This window comes from Periophthalmus magnuspinnatus, chromosome 23 (genome assembly GCF_009829125.3).
Source record: "Periophthalmus magnuspinnatus isolate fPerMag1 chromosome 23, fPerMag1.2.pri, whole genome shotgun sequence".
NCBI classification, from domain to species: Eukaryota; Metazoa; Chordata; class Actinopteri; order Gobiiformes; family Gobiidae; genus Periophthalmus; species Periophthalmus magnuspinnatus.
Window position 1 is genome coordinate 7462783 of NC_047148.1, and position 20510 is coordinate 7483292.

General features: G+C 41.6%; 1 protein-coding gene across 1 annotated transcript in view; it reads right to left on the reverse strand.

The window, feature by feature from the left end:
• The window catches only part of ano2b (anoctamin 2b), a 50933-nt gene that overhangs the window by 15916 nt on the left and 14507 nt on the right, over window positions 1-20510 (reverse strand). The window contains exons 4-16 of the mRNA XM_055231493.1: window positions 19606-19704; window positions 19052-19203; window positions 18812-18866; window positions 18672-18723; window positions 15677-15732; window positions 15546-15593; window positions 11169-11233; window positions 10694-10828; window positions 8064-8224; window positions 7247-7329; window positions 6876-6959; window positions 5202-5285; window positions 400-474 (exon numbers count right to left, since the gene is read on the reverse strand). Coding sequence (XP_055087468.1) covers window positions 400-474; window positions 5202-5285; window positions 6876-6959; window positions 7247-7329; window positions 8064-8224; window positions 10694-10828; window positions 11169-11233; window positions 15546-15593; window positions 15677-15732; window positions 18672-18723; window positions 18812-18866; window positions 19052-19203; window positions 19606-19704 — 1149 coding nt within the window. The remainder of the gene's footprint in view (window positions 1-399; window positions 475-5201; window positions 5286-6875; window positions 6960-7246; window positions 7330-8063; window positions 8225-10693; window positions 10829-11168; window positions 11234-15545; window positions 15594-15676; window positions 15733-18671; window positions 18724-18811; window positions 18867-19051; window positions 19204-19605; window positions 19705-20510) is intronic.

The following is a 20510-nucleotide window of genomic DNA, read 5'->3' on the forward strand; positions in this document are numbered from 1 at the left end:
GCAGTGGTCAGATTCAGGATTCATAATTGAAGTCTGAGGAGGTAAGGACACACTCGTTTTAGCACTGAATATGACTATATGCCAAATAGAAATAAAAAATGTGTTTGATGGAATATACTTTATTGTACAAAACAATCAATGAACCAGTATACATTTGCAATGAGTCAGACTGTAAAAGCTAAAATATAGTAATAGCTTATTTAGTTATATTTTCCTGTTAAATCATCAAACAAAAAACAAAAAAAAGAAAAGAAAATTTCACATAATTGTATTATTTTGTCTCAGCAGTGGCTAGAATGAATATTTCACAGGTCATATCCATCTAGATTATCTAAGTACATTAGCTTCTGTACATTTACACACTTGGGAAAACACTTCTAGTAATATTTACAGTCTCACCATGAAGAGGATTGATGAAACATTGATGCAGTATCCAGGAAGACGATCTTTCCAGGTCAATTTCTCCACCCCAGACTGAAAGTAATGAGAAAGTAGCTATTAATCTGTTAATAACATTAAGCAAATACATTCAGAGTACCATTCATGAGGATATCTTGTACAACCAATTAAAGGTATATCTAAAATCATTAGTACTGGCAAACAATAACTGTGATAATATTATGTTACAATCAAGAATTACACACACAGCTTGTAGATTTCTGTAGCCTCTAAGACTTCAGAAGCAAGTGCAAAAGCAGGAGAACACCGCCATCTAGTGACTGTAGTGCTACAGTGCAAATGTGTCATATACAGAAAAATAGATAGAGAATATTCAAGCACAACCATGAAGAGATTTTTGTACTATGAGAAATGTAAATGATCTAATTGTTGTCACACTAGATAAAGCATTGGGGTCTTATACATACCTTTATAAGATTGAAAAATATTGATAATTATGTAAAAAAAAAAAAAAAAAAAAAAAAAGTTAAATGTATGAACAAAAAGTAATGCATGAACGTGATTTATCTTGATAATTTTGTTATCTCTCAGGTTGGATTGACTAGCTAAAAATATCGTGACTACAACGCTGTATTTTATATTGCAAAAACCTCCACTGGCCGATAAATTTGTTTGAAAGAAGGACCGAAATTCCTTGAAGCAAGTCCAGAAATCTAGATAATGCTAAATGAATCTAAACTAGTAAAGAAAGTAGATATTCTGAATTGAAATGATTTTTAACTTGTCGAGATATTCTGTTTTTACAGTTTATCATTCAAGTCATAGTAATTCTAAGGTAAGATCATTTGTTTTAGTGTGCTCATAGTAAAATTGTCCTCTGCATTGACCCACTACTGTGCCTCTGAGAAAACCTGTGACTATAGAGCAGAACCCCTGAGGACTTCTCAAGATCTCAAACTATAAACATGTATAGTCAAAGAGTAAGTGGCTTGAGGACTGGCTTGAGGACTGGACAATGACTCTTTGATGAAAGTGTATGTTTCACTTTAAGGACACAAACCACAGACCCTCTGGTTAGGGGTGAGAGAGCTCCACACCATATTCCTTATTGTGTTGCTACGGAAACATTACCAGACTCCTCTTTGTCATCTCCAGTCCCCCAGGCCCAAAGCAGAGCAGTGTTTTGATACTCCGGCGGAGCATCTAATTAAAAGGACACGCAGACCTTCAGAATAAATGTGTCTGTGTCTGTACAGGCTGTTGAGAGACATGAGGAACTGGGTCATGAGTTATATTTAAACTGATGTGTCCATGGAGGGAGCTGCCCAGCCCATCATACACTAACAATAACTCGCCACTATGTATACAAAATAGAGCAATATGATCATTCTCAACAGTACATAACCCTGAAGATTTAGTCCGCTACCCACAAAACAACTCAATTCTTAAATGAATAAAGTATGTGTGTATAAATGTGTGTAATCTAATAAGGATATGAACAGTTGTAACACTTTTCTTCTATTGGACTACACGTTTACACTTCTTTGATAGAAATAAGTTAGTATAGCAAAAGAAAAAAAATCTATTCCGTCAAATGGACAAAAGTTTCAGAGTGAAGACGTGTCCCTGCACATCCAAGCAGCTTCTTCAGTTCTGGTGGACATTCCCTTATATTTATAGGGGAGGAGGTAGCTACACTGAAACTAACACACCTATTTCTTTCTGTTTGTTAACTAGGTCTGTTGAACTACATTAAATGTGAACTGTGTCATATTTTGCATAATCACTCAGACCCTAATAGGTGCTTTCACACAAATTAGCATATTGGCTGGAAATGTTGTTTTCCCTGTTTTGATTTAGGTCTGAGGACGGAATTATAAATAGGAGATAAATGATGTCTAAGCTCCCCGTTCTTGTTCAAAGATGGATGCTAGTGACTGGAATAGTGTGAAATTCATGTAAGATCCAATTGACGCACAAGAGCTGGTAAGGCTGACATTTACACTAAAAGCATAAAATCAGTTTCTATTTCTGTTTGGTGACATCACATATTTGGTTATGTGGGTTATGTAGTTTCCTCCTCGAACCATAAAAACTACTGCCAAGGTGAATTAGTGACTCTGGTACAGTTTACTTGACTCCTGCATCTGTGAGACTGAGAATAATAGAAAAATTAAGAACTGTGCAATGAATTAGAATTTTAATCAAGACTGAGATTTAGTCATTTCTAATTATTAATGATCAGCTTGGGTCTTTTTAACTGAGAGGTCTAGAGCCAAAACTTAAAATCAAATAACCTGTAACAACAAATTACACAAAAGTACTTGTAAGAGCCTTCAATGGTCATACAATTACAATCTACCCTCCCCATCCACCTCGATAGTATATGATCAGTATAATTGTCCTCTGTCTCTGTATGGGTCCAGTCAGGCTCAGGTATCAGATCCTGTCCACATGAACAGACTGGTGTGTCTCCATAGTGACAGTCGCTAATCTGGCCCTGGCTTCCTGCCCAGCATGGCTTCCTCCTACTCACCTCCCTCCTCCAGTCTCCACTCACCAACACGCTGTCTTTTCCTTCTCAATCTATATTACATTACGTTATAATCTAGAGTCATTTAGCTTGCATTAGGACTAAGGTGCATTGGCCACACAAAAAGGGATGTCTCGTTTTTCATTGTTAAGCAAAACTATGAGAATAGCCATTCACAGTAACTTGTAATTGGAGAGAGTGATAGAATTTTAGTTGTATATACAATAAAAGCTCCACTGGAGAAATATTTTAACTAAAATAAAAGCATGTTTTTAGATGATTTTGAATGAAACATGTGTCCCTACTGTGAGCGGGCTTGTATCTTCACAAAACTGACTCTGGGCTTTTTGCTCCTTGGCTCCCAGAAAATGTTTATTTAACATTTAACAGTGCGGTAAAAGAAATTAATTAAATCTGTCAAATGGAGAAAAGTTGTAGGAGTGAGATTCACACAACTACAACTACAACTTTTTGCCTAGTTGAGGGACTGAGGGATTACACAAACATTCAACAGTATCTATCTAGAATCATATCAAGAGAATCATACAGGTGATGTGCCACCTATAGAAAAGTAGAAGAAACATGGTGCTGCTTTAATGTACTGCCTCTCCATCTCCTCTTTGTCTACCTGGAGGAGCTTTAAGCCATTGAGAAAACTAGAACATTGTTTTTAAGAACACTTGTGACACTGTCCAGATGCTCTCATTCTCTCTCATTTGCAGCTGTGCCTTTCCCATTGGCTCAGAAACATGCCATTACACTCCACTTAGAGCTACATAAAAGGCAATGATCACTTAATACCAGAGAACCCCACATCCGCTCCTTTTTGGACACTATATTTAAATCCATTGGGCCACTACTGGTATTGTTCTACAAGTATACAATGTCACTGTGATATTTTCTGTCATGCTGTACAGGCTTATATTTAATTCAAACTGAAGAATTCCTATTTCTCATTATATCAGACCAAACATGAAAAGTAGTTCCAACATAACAAGTATAGTAGATTAATAGGTTCTGTGCACAGCGACATTCACACCTTACTGTGTCTCAAAGCTATCACTGTAATTACAATCGGAAAACATCAAATAAACAACCTATTAAAATTCAAATTAATTAAAATAAAGACTACCCAATTATTACACTATTGTGCTCAGAGCCTATTGAACAGAGCTGTCCCAAATGTTACATTTAAAGACATTCTATTTTATTTATGAATTGCAACACTAAATTGGAAGAGGTTGTTGTTTGAAAGCCATTAACCAAAAAAAAAATAAATAAATAAATGACATTGGAACATACACCACTGTAAATTGGTTACCCAACTCATCCCAAGGCTGAATCAGTGCCTTTCCACTGGAGTATTTATCTCATAATCTGCTTTAATCTCTAATCTGAACCACAATTTGAATCACTGCGGGGGGTTTATTATTTAACATGGGCAGCCCCGTATATTATCTTTCTACAAACATGATTTAATTTCGGATGATGTGAGTAAGTTTGTGCTGTAGTTAAGAACTTTTTTCTGAGCCAAAGATCCAACTAACGTCACAGTTACATGTCCGTTTCCAGGATGATTCATTATACGCTTAACTTTTAAGACTTTTCATTATTACTCTGATGTGGGAAAGTCCTAAACAAAAAATGGTTACTGGAAAAAAATGTACATAAAGAGAAACTTTTGTCAGTGATATGAAAGAATTGATATCCCAATCTTAAACTATCTGGATGTTTAAGTGCATTATTGGGTATTATACTGTTTGTCACTGCAGATTTCAGTGACTAAAACCATATTGTTTGTAAAAGATAGCTGTCTTGTGTGTGTAGGTTGGAACAGTTTGTTTCTTCACTAAAATAACCCCGTCCCAGCGTAGTACAGTAGTAATGTAAGGAGGCAATGTATCCAGTGTAAGATCTAGTACAAAATGTAGCCATGTTCAAAAATAGTTGGCAAAAGACAAAGTACATATGTGAATTATTAAGACTTTAATCTCTCTCTCATTAATATAAAAAGAGGAAACAGAGATAGCACCGGAAATGTGAAAAAAGAAGAAAATTAGAAAGGTTTTAGCCATGCTTTTGAATCTAAAGTTAGGTACAGTAATCAAAGTGGGAATACCTGAGCAGTCTTGTGCAGCAGGATGGGACAGGAAGAGAAGAATAGAGAGACATAGCCCGCAGCACAGAAAAAGGAAGGATAAAGAAGGAGAAGTAGGAAGTAGGACATAGGACGTCGGGGAGGAGTTAGGGCGTAGAAGGGAGGAGTTACCGGTTTGCCAGAAGACATGGCAGACAGTAGTTTCTGCCTCCACCTGTCCTTCCCTGTTACTGTCCCATCCTCCTGCTTCTCCGACTGCAAAACATGTCCACTGATTACAAACACAGTAATGACAGATTAGGGTTAAATAGTGAAAAGATTAATTAATTAACTGCACAGAGCTCAATTATTTTGGATGAATATTCAATTGTGATTTTTCTGAGAAGCCATTGCAATATGATTAACAATTCATGTTCCTGAGTGAGAGTTCATGAGTGTACAAGTGATACCAGAAATAAATAAAGCAATAATAATGCATTAGTGTAATATGCTCTTTCCCAGAGGCTCAAAGTCACTTTAGAAGTTATTCATTCACTCCACTCTTACAATTTACCATTACAGTAATTTACCATCGTAGCCACAGCTGCCCTGAGGTAGTCTGACAGAAGCAAGTCCAATAACGTGCACTTTTGTCCCCTGCGACTACACTAAAAATCACACAATAAAACACCACTTTCATACAAGCCAAGCTCTTGCGTAAGCACAAATCAACAGTCCCAGGATGCATTGCAATACTACAGTACTACAATACCATATCAACTTATCATTCAATACATAAGAGCAGGTACAATAATATTTGGGGTTTATTTGAATCAGTGGGGAACTTTTTGTCATTTTTTTGTACTTTCTTGAATATTTGAGCTGTAGAAGGTTAAATAAATAACTTTCATGACTCATTAATTATTTCATTTATTTGTTGAAGCTCATGTTATTTAACAATATGACACATATAGAATCGTTTTTTGGGAAAATCCTGCTTCAAGGTTTTCGTGTCACTGGCATAATGGGTTTTAATATTATCGTTTATCGTCTATATTTTCTTTAACAATATATCGTATTTCAAAATTTGTTATCATGACAGGCCTACTGCTGCACCTGGTTTTCCCAGCAGTCTCCTATTCAAGTACTAACCAGGCCCATCCCGTGCTTAGCTTCCGAGATCAGACAGAGTTAGGAATTCTCAAATGGTATTGAACTAATACAAAAATCACAAATTTTCTGTCCATCTCAATTTAACATTAACTGTTCAAATATTTGAAAAGTAGTAAAGGCATATTTAGTTTAAAACATTTACACCAACGTTATAGGTCTATCAAATGTTATCATCAATATTGACTGAATATCACTTTACCACCAGCAGCGCAATAAATGACTTCCACTCAAACAATAGACAATTCCTAGAAATGATCGTGTCCTGTTGTATAACCTGTTTTAATCATGCAGACCCTAGCCTCTTATACTAACCTCATGTTGCCTTAGCTTATAATCAGTACTGTTCCTTCATCAGATCTGTTTCAAATCTTTGAAAAGGATCAAACTCCACTTTTAATTTGGATTGGTGTCGTAATCCCATAATGAGATTTAGTGTTGCCGACAGTGATCTTGGGTCCAGTGTTTTAGAGTTAGTTTGATTGGTCCAGAGGTGGTACCAAGCTTTCTGCTCCTACTCCTGCTGGTATTTACAGATAGGTGACCTCATTTTCACCAATCACCATGGAGATTATCAAACTAATATCACAGACACTGCTGTTGTTTTACCTGAATAATACTTTCCCAGGTTCAGGCAATAGCGGCAGATGTGGCTCCCAAATTGTGGCTCTACATAAACCACAGCGTTGATCATACCTCATTCTTTTTCTTCTTTTTCTTCTGTTGCTTCCTCTGTCGCTTTTGAAGGACAATGTTCTCATATTTTGGCCGAGGCTGTTCCTGAAGGAAACCATAATGTGATATATTATTTTTGACAATGCTATGTACCTTTATTTAACCAGGAAGACCTATTGAGAAATGAGTACACTGTTATTCTAGGTTCTATCCTATTTTGTAGTTATTTTATTTAGTTAAATTATGCATGTGAGGCCTTGACTTAAAAGTGTGAAAATAAAAATTATGTCTAAGTTCTGACATCCCAGAAAGGCACTAGCAATAAATAGTTTAAACTTGTAATATTAATAACGTCTTACATAATGTTGATGCAATGTTGTGCGTATATTTACCTCATCATCTTCGATCCCTGTTAGATCCCAGCTGAAGCTCAAACTGATCTGACGTCTCTTCCAGTGCTCCAGGAACAGCACGGCTACAAAAACATAAATTAAAGAAATATAGTAAAGCGGTTTGAGTGTTGGTTCTGAATTTCACGGTTAGGTCAAACTCTGTATTAAGGAAAAAAACAAGAAATGTCCACTGTGATCTTAGGTTCACTTAATTTTAACAAAGATGGCATTAGGAATCTGCATTTATTCAAAACATATTGGTGCAAAACCAGCACAATTTCTGCATTTTATTAGAAAGAATTAGACCAGAACTTGCCAAAAACAAGTTCTGTTTTGCAGTAGTAAAAGTGGGGGCGATGGTAGCTCAGGGGGTGACAGTAGATCAGTTGGTACAGAGTTCATCCTCTGATCCAAAGGTTGCCAGTTTGAATCACGTTCTCGACTTAAACATTATCAGTTCCACATCAGGTCATCGGGTTGGCAGTGTGATTCCAGATCCTACAGATGAATGCTGTCATTTTGTCCTTGGGTAAGACACTTAACTCCCCTCACTCCAGTGTCTGCGTAGACTAATGTGTGAATGGGTGAGTGGTTCTTTGATGTAAAGCGTTTTCTGTGCCCTAAAGGTGGAAAAGTCCTATATAAAACTGTGACCATTTACCATAACCACATTACACGCTATAGGGATATTCTGGAGAGAGTTGAGTTGTTGTTCTTTTTTTTCTTATTTCACTATCTATTAAAGTTGATGTTATGTCAAACTTTGTCACATCTCTACTGCAATGCATTGTCACACTATAGTAAAGGTTCAGCTCACCCCACAGAGACATGAAGATGGCGAAGAACACAGTGGCAGGGTTATCGAACAGGTGCGAGGCTCTGGCCGTTCCACAGGCTGTGCTCAATCTCCAATAATCACACGCCCCGTCACACAGAGGACACATGGTGAAGTTCAGACGCTCGTCGCACATCTCCAAACTACAAGATTTAATGACAAGGTTTGTAAATAAGTTTGGAGTAACATGACTATAAGCTTCACTGAATGGGAGAGGAGGAAGATTATATTAGGACTAAATTAACGATCGGGTAAGATCTCGTGCCTCTAGATCTAGCGAAACAAATCTGCCATAAAAAGTGAAAAATTATCTTGTGATATTTGCCTTGGAAAAAAGTTATAAGTCGTAGTTCCAAAAAGCAGTGCTGCAAATACTAAATAAAATAAATAAAAACTTTTGAGGATGAGACTCAGATGCACGATTTCCTTATTATAAATGATGTCAAAATCTTATCATGTTTTGTTCTAATGGACCCAATCTTGCGTTGTGGAAATTGTGACTCATCCCATCCCTACTTAGTATTATAACAAAGTAGAAGAGTTGGGAAATTGACAAAAATGACTATCTTCTATTTTAGTCCTCTCGCAAATAATAAGATCCACTCCATCACAACTGTGCTAAAACGAGCCTATATATGTTTTAGATATGGAAGACGTGAGGGGACCACAACAAACAAACCACACAAACTCTGGGCTGCTGCAACCGTTACCATTAAATAAATTAAGACTAATAGATCCCTGTGTTACATTGCACACTAGTAAGTCTAATATAAGAAATACATCGATTTCTCCACCAACCACCACCATTCTGTATTCCTCCTACACAAACAATGCGAGATTTACAGGCAAGTGCTAAGACAGGCTTCAGCCACATGATACCGCATTCAGGTCCCTCGTGAAGGCTATTAACTTATTTATCTAATCATTATCTGACAATGTTATTATCATTATTATAAGAATAGAATTAGATATTGCCTGTAGCGTCAATTATTGCTCTCAGTATGCAAACAAATAAGGAGAATGAATCAGTTTGCTTACAATCAGCTATTAGCCCATCTTTTATATTGTATCTTATATTGACACAATCCTTTGACAATCATCAGGGCATTAAATGAATTCTTGCATTAACATCATCACACAGTTGACTTAACATTTTCCTGGAAATGAAATAAGATCTTTTATTACCAATGAATGGAAGCGAACATGTAATGACAAAAGAAGTGCTTCTCTTTGACCCCATTCATGAGCAGTGTGGGCAGAAACCTTATGACTCCTGACACAGAGCGCCCACTCGCAGCTGTAACGCTAACAATAAAGGAAAATCCAACAGGCCCTTCCTTTGTAGTACCTACACCATGTATTACTGTATAACTGCATAGCATACAAGAATTTTAAAGGATACAAAACGTACAAGTATGTAAATTCAAATTCTGTTGCTACTGGCGTTTGACTTTACCAACAAGCATTTTAAAAGAATTATTATGAAGAAGAACTCAGCTTAAATATGCAGGGTGTTAAACGTGCGAATGAAACAAAACTACAGGTATGTTTTGAGGAGGACACATTATAACATAGATCAGAAAATAGCATAATACAGGCCTCCTAAAATATCTAGAGACTTCCTTTGCTAGCATGTACGCAAATGTTAATAATATGCATTGAGAATAGCTTAGAACCATTGGACAAAAATCTGCAGAAAGCATCTCCAAAGACATTTCAAAGTTCTCTTCTTGTATGTAGCTGCACAGATTGAGATAACTCCTACAGATTTTGAAATATTTTGGCCAAGAGCGCACTTGTTAGATCAACATGTTGTGAGCCTGTACTTTTAAATGTCACCATTTATTGATAGTAACAAGCCCAATGCATACAGCACCAGTAAAATAGTATTGGACAGTTTTTTGTTCTTTTTTTCAATATTTTTTTATTTTATTTTGCTCACTATGGAGAATAACATTATCAGCATTGTGTTTGAACTATACAAATCTGTTTTTCTTTTGTTTTTCAATACATTTTTATCAGTATGTTTTAAAGAAGACCTGTGCTTTTGTCTATTACATAGCTATAATCTATGACACCTGTGGATCATCTTGTTATAATGTGTACATTTTAAATCGCAAAATTAATCTAAAATAATGTCACTGTAATCATCATCACAACAAAGAGCTGTGAAGTTGTTTGCATCTCCAAAGGATAGCTGCATATCACACTAGCGAGCTGCAGAATGTTTTTTTTTTTTTTTTTCATTTGTACCAAAATGACTATCTGAAGCTGCCAAATCCTACGCATATCATGAGGTAAAATTGGAGAATAAAGTAAGTAGAGAGCAGTGGGTGTATGCCGGTGCTGATGAAAACGGGGATTGATCGGCAATATGGCGTCATGAAAATATGAATGATTGATATGAATGATTAAAGATTTCTCAAACATGCACAAATCACTCCAAATATAACTTCAGGTGAGTAAATGGTGAGGGGAAACAACTATAACATGGTTTAAAGCTCTAAAATGTTACTTTCGCATAATAGGTCTGCTTTAAATGATCAATTCAAGCCACATGTCTTACAAAAACCCATTTTGCTACTTAAAAGTGTAGCTTCATTTCCTCTGACCTGGGGATGTTTGTGTCCAGCGTGGCCACTCCGTATCCAAACACAATTATTCCCACAATGGAGGCTGGTATCAACAGCTGAGTATAAACGCCAAGCCATGCAAAGTACAGGCCAATCTTCTCCCCAAAATACTTTCTGAAATACAAACAGACATGTATTATTAAAAAATCATTTAGTCAAAGTCATTTTACTAATTCAATGAAGTGGGTAGTAACAGTTAGATTTATTCAGTACCATTCAAAAGAAGAAGTTGTAGAACACTAACATGTACTTGGGTATATTTGAACTCTACTCACTACTTGTTGTGGTTGCTTTTCCCACTGTGAATAAGTTTATTAGTGAGTTTTATGTTGATCACCATTGTTATTGTCTTGTATGGTATTTGGTGTTATTGTATTGCTACGGTATTTTAGTACAAGTTTTTGACTTCTCTACCCACGTCTGGTAATTCATGAATGAATCTTCCATACTTTACCTGACTAGATCGATCGGTTGATACTTGTAGAAGGCAGAGTATCGGGCCCACTCTTCATGCAGGACCTGAGGCCAAACAATGACAGTTAATGTGGGTGGACTTAAACCAGTTTAACCTCAGCACCGGAGCTGATCTGATGCCAGGACGGAAGTTAATATAAAAGAGAACATGGAGGAGGTGCAGTATCAGTTTGTGCACTTTTAGTTTTCATCTTTCCAAGGCCTTTGTCTACTATCAGTTTGGCATTTTGATGCATTTTGTGTAATCGGGCATCCCCTCCCCGAACCGCCACCTTAACGTGGTGGAGGGGTTTGAGCACCCGAATGATCCTGGGAGCTATGTTGTCGGGGGCTTCATGCCCCTGGTAGGGTCACCCATGGCAAACAGGTCCTCGGAGACGGGTCTGACTAAGAGCGGTTCAGAAGCCCTTCATGAAGAAAAATACAACAAGGCAGTTTACGTCGCCCGGACTGGCGTTACCGGGGCCCCACCCTGGAGCCAGGCCTGGGGTGGGTGCTCGGCAGCGAGCGCCTGGTGGCCGGGCCTTTCCCCACGGGGCCCGGTCGGGCCCAGCCCGAAGAAACGACGTGGGGCCGTCCTCCCGTGGACCCACCACCTGCGGGAGGAGCCATGAGGGGCGGGTGCGGAGAGATCCGGGTAGCGGTCGAAGGCGGGGACCTCGACGACCGGATCTCCGGACATGGAGACTAGCTCTGGGGACATGGAATGTCACCTCGCTGGGGGGGAAGGAGCCTGAGCTTGTGCGGGAGGTTGAGCGTTACCGGCTAGATATAGTCGGCCTCACCTCCACGCACAGCTTGGGCTCTGGAACCCATCTTCTTGAGAGGGGTTGGACTCTCCATTTCTCTGGCGTTGCCCGCGGGGAGCGGCGGCGAGCTGGTGTGGGCTTGCTCATTGCCCCACAGCTCAGCCACTGCGTGTTGGGGTTCACTCCGGTGAACGAGAGGGTCGCGTCCCTGCGCCTTCGGGTCGGGGACAGGTCTCTCACTGTTGTGTCGGCCTACGGGCCAAACAGCAGTGCAGAGTACCCGGCCTTCTTGGAGTCCCTGGGAGGGGTACTAGACAGTGCACCAACCGGGGACTCCGTTGTTCTCCTGGGGGACTTCAACGCCCATGTGGGTAACGACAGTGACACTTGGAGGGGCGTGATTGGGAGGAACGGCCTCCCCGATCTGAACCCGAGCGGTGTTTTGTTATTGGACTTCTGTGCTAGTCACAGCTTGTCCATAACAAACACCATGTTCGAGCACAAGGGTGTCCATCGGTGCACATGGCACCAGGACACTCTAGGTCGGAGGTCGATGATCGACTTTGTTGTCGTGTCATCTGACCTCCGACCGCGTGTCTTGGACACTCGGGTGAAGAGAGGGGCTGAGCTGTCAACTGATCACCACCTGGTGGTGAGTTGGATCCGCTGGCGGAGGAGGAAGCCGGACAGACCTGGCAGGCCCAAGCGTATTGTGAGGGTCTGCTGGGAACGTCTGGCGGAGCCCTCTGTCAGGGGGGTCTTCAACTCCCGCCTCCGGGAGAGCTTCTCCCTGATCCCGGGGGAGGTTGGAGACATGGACTCCGAGTGGGCCATGTTCTCCACCTCTATTGTTGATGCGGCTGCTCGTAGCTGTGGTCGTAAGGTCTGTGGTGCTTGTCGCGGCGGCAATCCCCGAACCCGGTGGTGGACACCGGAAGTAAGGAATGCCGTCAAGCTGAAGAAGGAGTCCTATCGAGCCTTGTTGGCTCGTGGGACTCCTGAGGCAGCTGATGAGTACCGGCAGGCCAAGCGTGCCGCGGCTCGGGCGGTCACAGAGGCAAAAACTCGGGGTTGGGAGGAGTTCGGGGAGGCCATGGAGGAGGACTATCGGACGGCCTCAAAGAGATTCTGGCAAACCGTCCGACGCCTCAGGAGGGGAAAGCAGTGCTTCACCAACACTGTTTACAGTGCGGGTGGAGAGCTGCTGACCTCGACTGGGGATGTTGTCGGGCGGTGGAAGGAATACTTTGAGGATCTCCTCAATCCCACTGTCACGTCTTCCGAGGAGGAAGCAGAAACTGGGGACCCAGAGGCGGACTCGTCCATCACCCTGGCTGAAGTCACTGAGGTGGTTGGCAAGCTCCTCGGTGGCAAGGCTCCGGGGGTGGATGAGATCCGTCCTGAGTACCTCAAGTCTCTGGATGTTGTGGGACTGTCTTGGCTGACACGTCTCTGCAACATCGCGTGGCGGTCGGGGACAGTACCTGTGGAATGGCAGACCGGGGTGGTGGTCCCTCTGTATAAAAAGGGGGACCGGAGGGTGTGTTCCAATTACAGGGGAATCACACTCCTCAGCCTTCCCGGTAAGGTCTATTCCAGGGTGCTGGAGAGGAGAATCCGACCGATAGTCGAACCTCGGATTCAGGAGGAGCAGTGTGGTTTTCGTCCTGGTCGTGGAACACTGGACCAGCTCTATACTCTCCATCGGGTCCTCGAGGGCTCATGGGAGTATGCCCAACCAGTCCACATGTGTTTTGTGGATCTGGAGAAGGCATTCGACCGTGTCCCTCGTGGTGTCCTTTGGGGGGTGCTCTGGGAGTATGGGGTCCGGGGCTCTTTGCTAAGGGCTGTCCGGTCCCTGTATGACCGGAGCAGGAGCTGTGTTCGCATTGCCGGCAGTAAGTCAGACCTGTTCCCAGTGCATGTTGGACTCCGCCAGGGCTGCCCTTTGTCACCGGTTCTGTTCATTATATTTATGGACAGAATTTCTAGGCGCAGTCAGGGGCCGGAGGGGGCCTGGTTTGGGAACCACAGGATTTCATCTCTGCTGTTTGCAGATGATGTTGTCCTGATGGCTTCTTCGAGCCAGGACCTGCAGCAGGCACTGGGGCGGTTTGCAGCCGAGTGTGAAGCGGCTGGGATGAGAATCAGCTCCTCCAAATCCGAGGCCATGGTTCTCGACCGGAAAAAGGTGGTTTGCTCTCTCCGGGTGGGTGGTGAGTCTCTGCCCCAAGTGGAGGAGTTCAAGTATCTCGGGGTCTTGTTCACGAGTGAGGGAAGGATGGAGCGTGAGATTGACAGGCGGATCGGTGCAGCGTCTGCAGTGATGCGGTCGCTGTATCGGTCCGTTGTGGTAAAGAAGGAGCTGAGCCGGAAGGCGAAGCTCTCGATTTACCGGTCAATCTACGTTCCTACCCTCACCTATGGTCATGAGCTTTGGGTAATGACCGAAAGGACAAGATCGCGGATACAAGCGGCTGAAATGGGCTTCCTCCGCAGAGTGGCCGGGCGCACCCTTAGGGATAGGGTGAGGAGCTCGGTCACACGGGAGGAGCTCGGAGTAGAGCCGCTGCTCCTACACGTTGAGAGGAACCAGCTGAGGTGGCTCGGGCATCTGCTCAGGATGCCTCCTGGACGCCTCCCTAGGGAGGTGTTCTGGGCATGTCCCACCGGGAGGAGGCCCCGGGGAAGACCCAGGACACGCTGGAGGGACTATGTCTCTCGGCTGGCCTGGGAACGCCTTGGGGTCCCACCGGAGGAGCTGGAGGACGTGTCCGGGGTGAGGGAAGTCTGGGAGTCCCTGCTTAGACTGCTGCCCCCGCGACCCGGCCCCGGATAAGCGGAAGAAAATGGATGGATGGATGGACGGGCATCCTCACCAAACATTTACTTACACACAACATTTAAATATTGGCTACTTCTGTTATGTCCTTTAGTAAGACATGTCATATCTACACCTTATATTTACAGTGTGCGGAAAAGTGACTGGTGGTAGTTGGAAAGTCTCAAGGCAACTATTTTTGTATACAAATAATAATACAAACTTTTTAAATTAGATGTATTCATATTTTCTTTCTTTTGCAGTCCGAATATAGAACTGACGCAGAACTGTATTAAATTATTACTAAATTATTCCAATTCCAACTTGTTTTGCAACCCTGAAACATTTATTTTGAGAGTGAAAGCAGGGCCCCTTGTCGTAGCCCAGCCCCCTGTGTAGATGTGACAGCTCTTTGCAGTCATAATGCTGTGTATGTGATTGTGCGCAGTGACTCATGTTGTGATTACGCCCTCAGATGACAGCGAGGAGGAGGGAACGCTCACATCAAACCATGTCCCTTTAAGAGTCACAAAACTGACAGGTCTGAGCTTTGACTTCAAAACAACTGCACACACACTTTGGTCTGGCTTTGAAATGTAATTTAAAGAATACTTTGGGGGGAGGGGAATGGAAAATAAATGCATGTGTTCTGTTATGCAATGACAGTGTAATTTAAATTAGACTATTTCCTGGTCAATACAAGTGCAAAAATATGTTTAAAAGACGTCTTAACATGAGGGAGATGTGACAACAGTTAAATGGGAGAAGCATTGTAAATAGAGTGTACCTGTCTGTCGTTCCGCTCCTCAAGATGACCTATGATCTTGTAATCACCCTGGAAACAAACAAAAAGACAAATATGTGCAAGGAACTAAACTTGATGATATATAACATAAAACATAAAAAAACCAAACTTACATCATGAAGAGGGAAGGCAGCATCATACACGCCTTTAGCAATCAGAGAACTAATACCTGCGGAAATATAATACAAAATATATTTTTAAAAGCACAAGGGTGTCCATCAGTGCACATGCACCAGGACACCCCAGGTCGGAGGTCAATGGCCGACTTTGTTGTCATGTCATTTGAACTCCGGCCATGTGTCTTTGACATTCAGGTGAAGAGAGCTGTCAACCGATCACCACCTGGTGGTGAGTTGGAATGTGCTGGCGGAGAAGGAAGCCAGACAGACCTGGCAGACACAAGCATACTGTGACGGTCTGTTGGAAATGTCTGGCAGAGCCCCCTGTTAGGGGGGCTTTCAACTCAAACCTCCGGGAGAGCTTCTCCCAGATCCAGGGCGAGGCTGGAGACATGGATTCCGAGTGGGCCTTGTTCTCCTCCTCTATTGTTGATGCGGCTGCTTGTAGCTGTGGTCATAAGGCCTGCGGTTCTTCCCCTGACACCGAAAGTAAGGGATGCCTTTAGGCTGAAGGAGGAGTCCTATCGAGCCTTGTTGGCTTGTGGAACTCCTGAAGCAGCTAACGAGTATCGGCGGGCCAAGCGTGCCGTGGCTCGTGTGGTCATAGAGGCAAAAACTCAGGGTTGGGAGGAGTTTGGGGAGGCCATGGAGGAGGACTATCGGAAGGCCTCAAAGAGATTCTGGCAAACCGTCCGACGCCTCAGGAGGGGGAAGCAGTGCTTCACCAACACTGTTTACAGTGCAGGTGGGGGGCTGCTGACCTCAACGGGGGATGTTGTTGGTCAGTGGAAGGAATGTTTTGAAAGGAATGCTCCTCAATCCCACCCTCACGTCTTCCGAGGAGGAAGCAGAGACGGGACCCGGAGGTTGGCAAGCTCATTGGTGGCAAGCACTGGGGGGGATGAGATCCGTCCCGAGTACCTTATGTCCTGAGTACCTTAAGTCATTCACGAACAGTGCCTGTGGAGTGGCAGATTGGGGTGATGGTCCCTCTGTTTAAGAAGGGGGACCGGAGGGTGTGTTCCAATTGCTTGGAGTCTGGGAGTCCCTGTTTAGACTGCTGCGCCCACGACTTGGCCCAGGATAAGCAGAAGAAAATGGATGGATGGTTTGGATGGATATTTTTAAAAATATATACCAGTACATACACTATATTGTCAATTGTTATTGGAACACATGAATAGTACTGTCTACATTGTATACCACAGATTGACAGCTTGCTTTCATCACCCCTGGGCAGTGGTGGCTAAAATAGTCGTCTACCATCGTGGAGTGAATGAATAATGCAACCTGAAGCTCTTTGGATGTCCTGAAGGCTCTATATAGATCCAATGCATTCAATACCGGTCTTATCTATTTCAGACTGATAAGTAAGTATTTATAGTTTTAATTATTAGAATTATGAACTGGCTGTAGAGTGTAAGATAGATCCCAAATAGATCTTTGTTCCACTAATCCATATTATCTCCACACAGACATAGGTATAGAAAATGAACTGATCTATTAAAACCAATTGCTCAAGGACTGTTCCCTCTGTCGCCTAGAAACAACCATAAATCCCAGTAGGCTGAGCTTCAATCTGCGGCTGACCCAGGAAGTGTGACCCACTTGTGGAGGGTCCTGGAGGATCTGCTTCAGTCCAAATGTTGAAAATAGAGGTCATCAGTTGTGCAGCTCTGTGCTCACCCTGCAGCGCTGCCAGAGCCCCAGGCAGAGCCTTCTGCCGCTCACAGGAGGACAACACAGGCAGAGGACACAAAACCTGATCTGATTTAGAAAAAGGCTGGCTGTACCAACCCAATTTGCATAAAGTCAGCTGTTATTTTTGATTTGAAGGTGAACTGTAGTATTTATGAAATGATTGAAAATTGAAATGAGGACATAGTTGTAGTTGTAAAGCAATTGTTAGATACAATGAACTGTCACATTCACCATATAACCTTTAAACAGGTGACAGGTCAGTCAAAAAGCAGTCCCCATACCCTCGTCATCCCAAGTTCTAAAGCCAGAAACAGGCTCTGGGGGACAAGCGTAAGGAGCACAGTCCTGTGGAATGAACTTGAAGTAGATCCACTGCTCCTCCACATCGGGAATTGCAGGTACGCCTCACCGCAAAGATGACCTAAGATGGACTATACCTCTAGGCTTGGATCTAGGAATATCTCAGAATTTCCTTGCTGCGTGGGGTGATGGGAGTCTGGGCTTTGCTAATTAGACAACCACCCCCCTTCCATGACCCAGCATTAGATAAGCAGAAGAGCTAATTTGCTATTAGAGCATAAAACAAAAGCGCAATTGCTGGGGTTCAGAAAACATATATGGAATTAATATTTAATATAGATGAGAGCAGGTGGAAATGAATCTTGTTCAAATGCAGATTCATGTTGTAATAGTAAGTTTTGGTTTAGACACTACTTGAAATAATCAGGCTCAACATCTGTAAATTATCCTTTTAGATATTTGTTATGGAAAAATGTTATACCATGTCAATACGATAAACTGGGAACCAACTGGTATTATTGCATCATCACATTCTATTGATGATATTTCATGGCAAGGTACAAGTTACTCAATCTTGATTAACTATTTTCAATCATTTCATAGTATATTGTGATGTCATCTGTCAATCTGCTCCCTCTGACAGCACTATACGTCATCCTTCTTTGTCACCATGGAAAATAACAACGCAAATGTATGACATAATAATCGTTTTCTGGTTGTACAGGTGTAATGATTGAACAAGCAGTGACGAGATGCATCACTGTTCAGACTGGCGCACTGAAGCTGTTCCCAGAGGAGTGCCTGTTGTAGGATTATGATGTGTTAATGAGAGAATAGTCTTTCCAGGAACAGTCAGGACAGACCCAGGTGCATTGTCAACACAACCATCACACAATCAAGTTACGGCTAACCTTTACTAAGCTATACACATATATCAGTGACGGGAAGAAGTAGATATTGGCTTGTTTTTTGTTAAAATTCTCCTTACCTATGGTCTGGCAGGTTCGCACACACACTGTCCTTCTCAGGATTTCATACACCTGAAAAGAGAAATAGATAAGAAGTGATAAGCTAATACAAGGCAGAACAAGGAATAAATAATGGAAAAGCTTTGTATATGAAACTTACTATTCGACCTCTTGTGGAATTGTCAAAAAATGTGTCTTTGGATGTGATGTTGTATCTGCAAAACCATCAAAAATTGGAGATTGTAAGAATGTCTTGTACACCAGAAATAAAGCTTGTTAGTGATGACTCATACCAAATTTTTTTAGAATCTATAGTGATACTGGCCTAACCTTCTGTTTGCTGTCAATAATGCTTATATATATATAACAGTAAAGGTAAAATGGCTCCCTAGGGTCTTACAGGTGCAATTTGTCCCTGGAGAAGCAGTGGGACAGAAGCTTGGTGCGGCCGTGCTCTGGATGTGGGATTTTGGGCTGAAACGGCTGGTTGAGTTTCCTCCAGACGGTGCTCATACTGGTGCTGAAACCACTCTCCTCCTTCAGGTCATAGCTCTGAGGGAAACAATGATTCAAAATACAAGATTTAAAACAGCTAAAACACAATTAATCATTTATCGACAGGCAGACCGGTCTAATCGATTGAAATATGATTTTATGATCATACAACCTCATACTTACAACCTAATTTTCTTAACATTTAGATTTAGATAGACTCTTAACATTTAGGGTTTGTTTTTGTTTTGTTTTTTAATTGTGTGACTACCACTTACCCCTTATCATTAACATCATATAATGATCTTTATAATCATATGATAAAAGTATACACTAGAGCTATGTATTACACTGCAAACTAAGAACATGTAAGTAACAGGCTTTTGGCTCCCACCCCACCACTATAGAGTGTCCTTTTATACAGTAACTACAATATATAAAATAAAATTATGTATTTCCTACCGTTTTTGTTGGGACTTTAATTTTGAGGAACTCCGCCTCTCTGCACAGCACCGGCCATGGAGCATGGAGCCGTGTGAAGCTGGGCCCATGAGGTTTTACCTGAAAAACACAGAACAGTTTACATAAATTAACAACATTGTTATTTTCAGATATCCTTAACACATTTTGCACATATCACCTTATACAAGTGAATACCAGCTGATATTTGCATCCTTGACAATCTGTAAAAGGTCAAACGTGTCAAAATATATGTCCATCTGTTATATCATGACAAGACCATAACTCCAGTCTGTAGCATTGATTGGGATCCACTGAAACACATTGTCAAACAGTTGGACTATTAAAAATGAATGCTACTTCTGTATATTTCCTCTAAGCACAGCCCACAGCACAATTCTTCACTTCACAGCCTGTTCCTAATAAAACATGGGTGATCATTTTGATAGGAACATCATATATTTACTGTATCTGAGCGAGTGACTCATGAAGCTTGATTTTAATGCTGTTCTTGCCCACCTTCTGATAATAATTACCATAATTTCACATTGGTGTGTTTGCAAATGGACAGTGTAGAGCTGCACTACTCTATTTAGCTCTTTACACAAGAAAAGGGAAAAAGTGCTCAAAGAAACTGATTAATAGATTTGTTGGATTCAACCAAAACCAAACAAATTCAGTCCACTTTTACAAGTCATGAGTACCTTTCTCCATCTAAGACACATTTTTTTTGCTTTGAATTGTTAATTGTTATGGCGATAGTGTTAAGTTTTCATTATTCTGAAACCTATGAATAGGTTATAATTGGGAGAGTAGAATCATTCGTCTTGTTTCTTTGCAAAGAACTAACCAGGCTCCTGGGAGATTTATCATAAACATCTCAACTATTCATATAAAACATTGAGCAT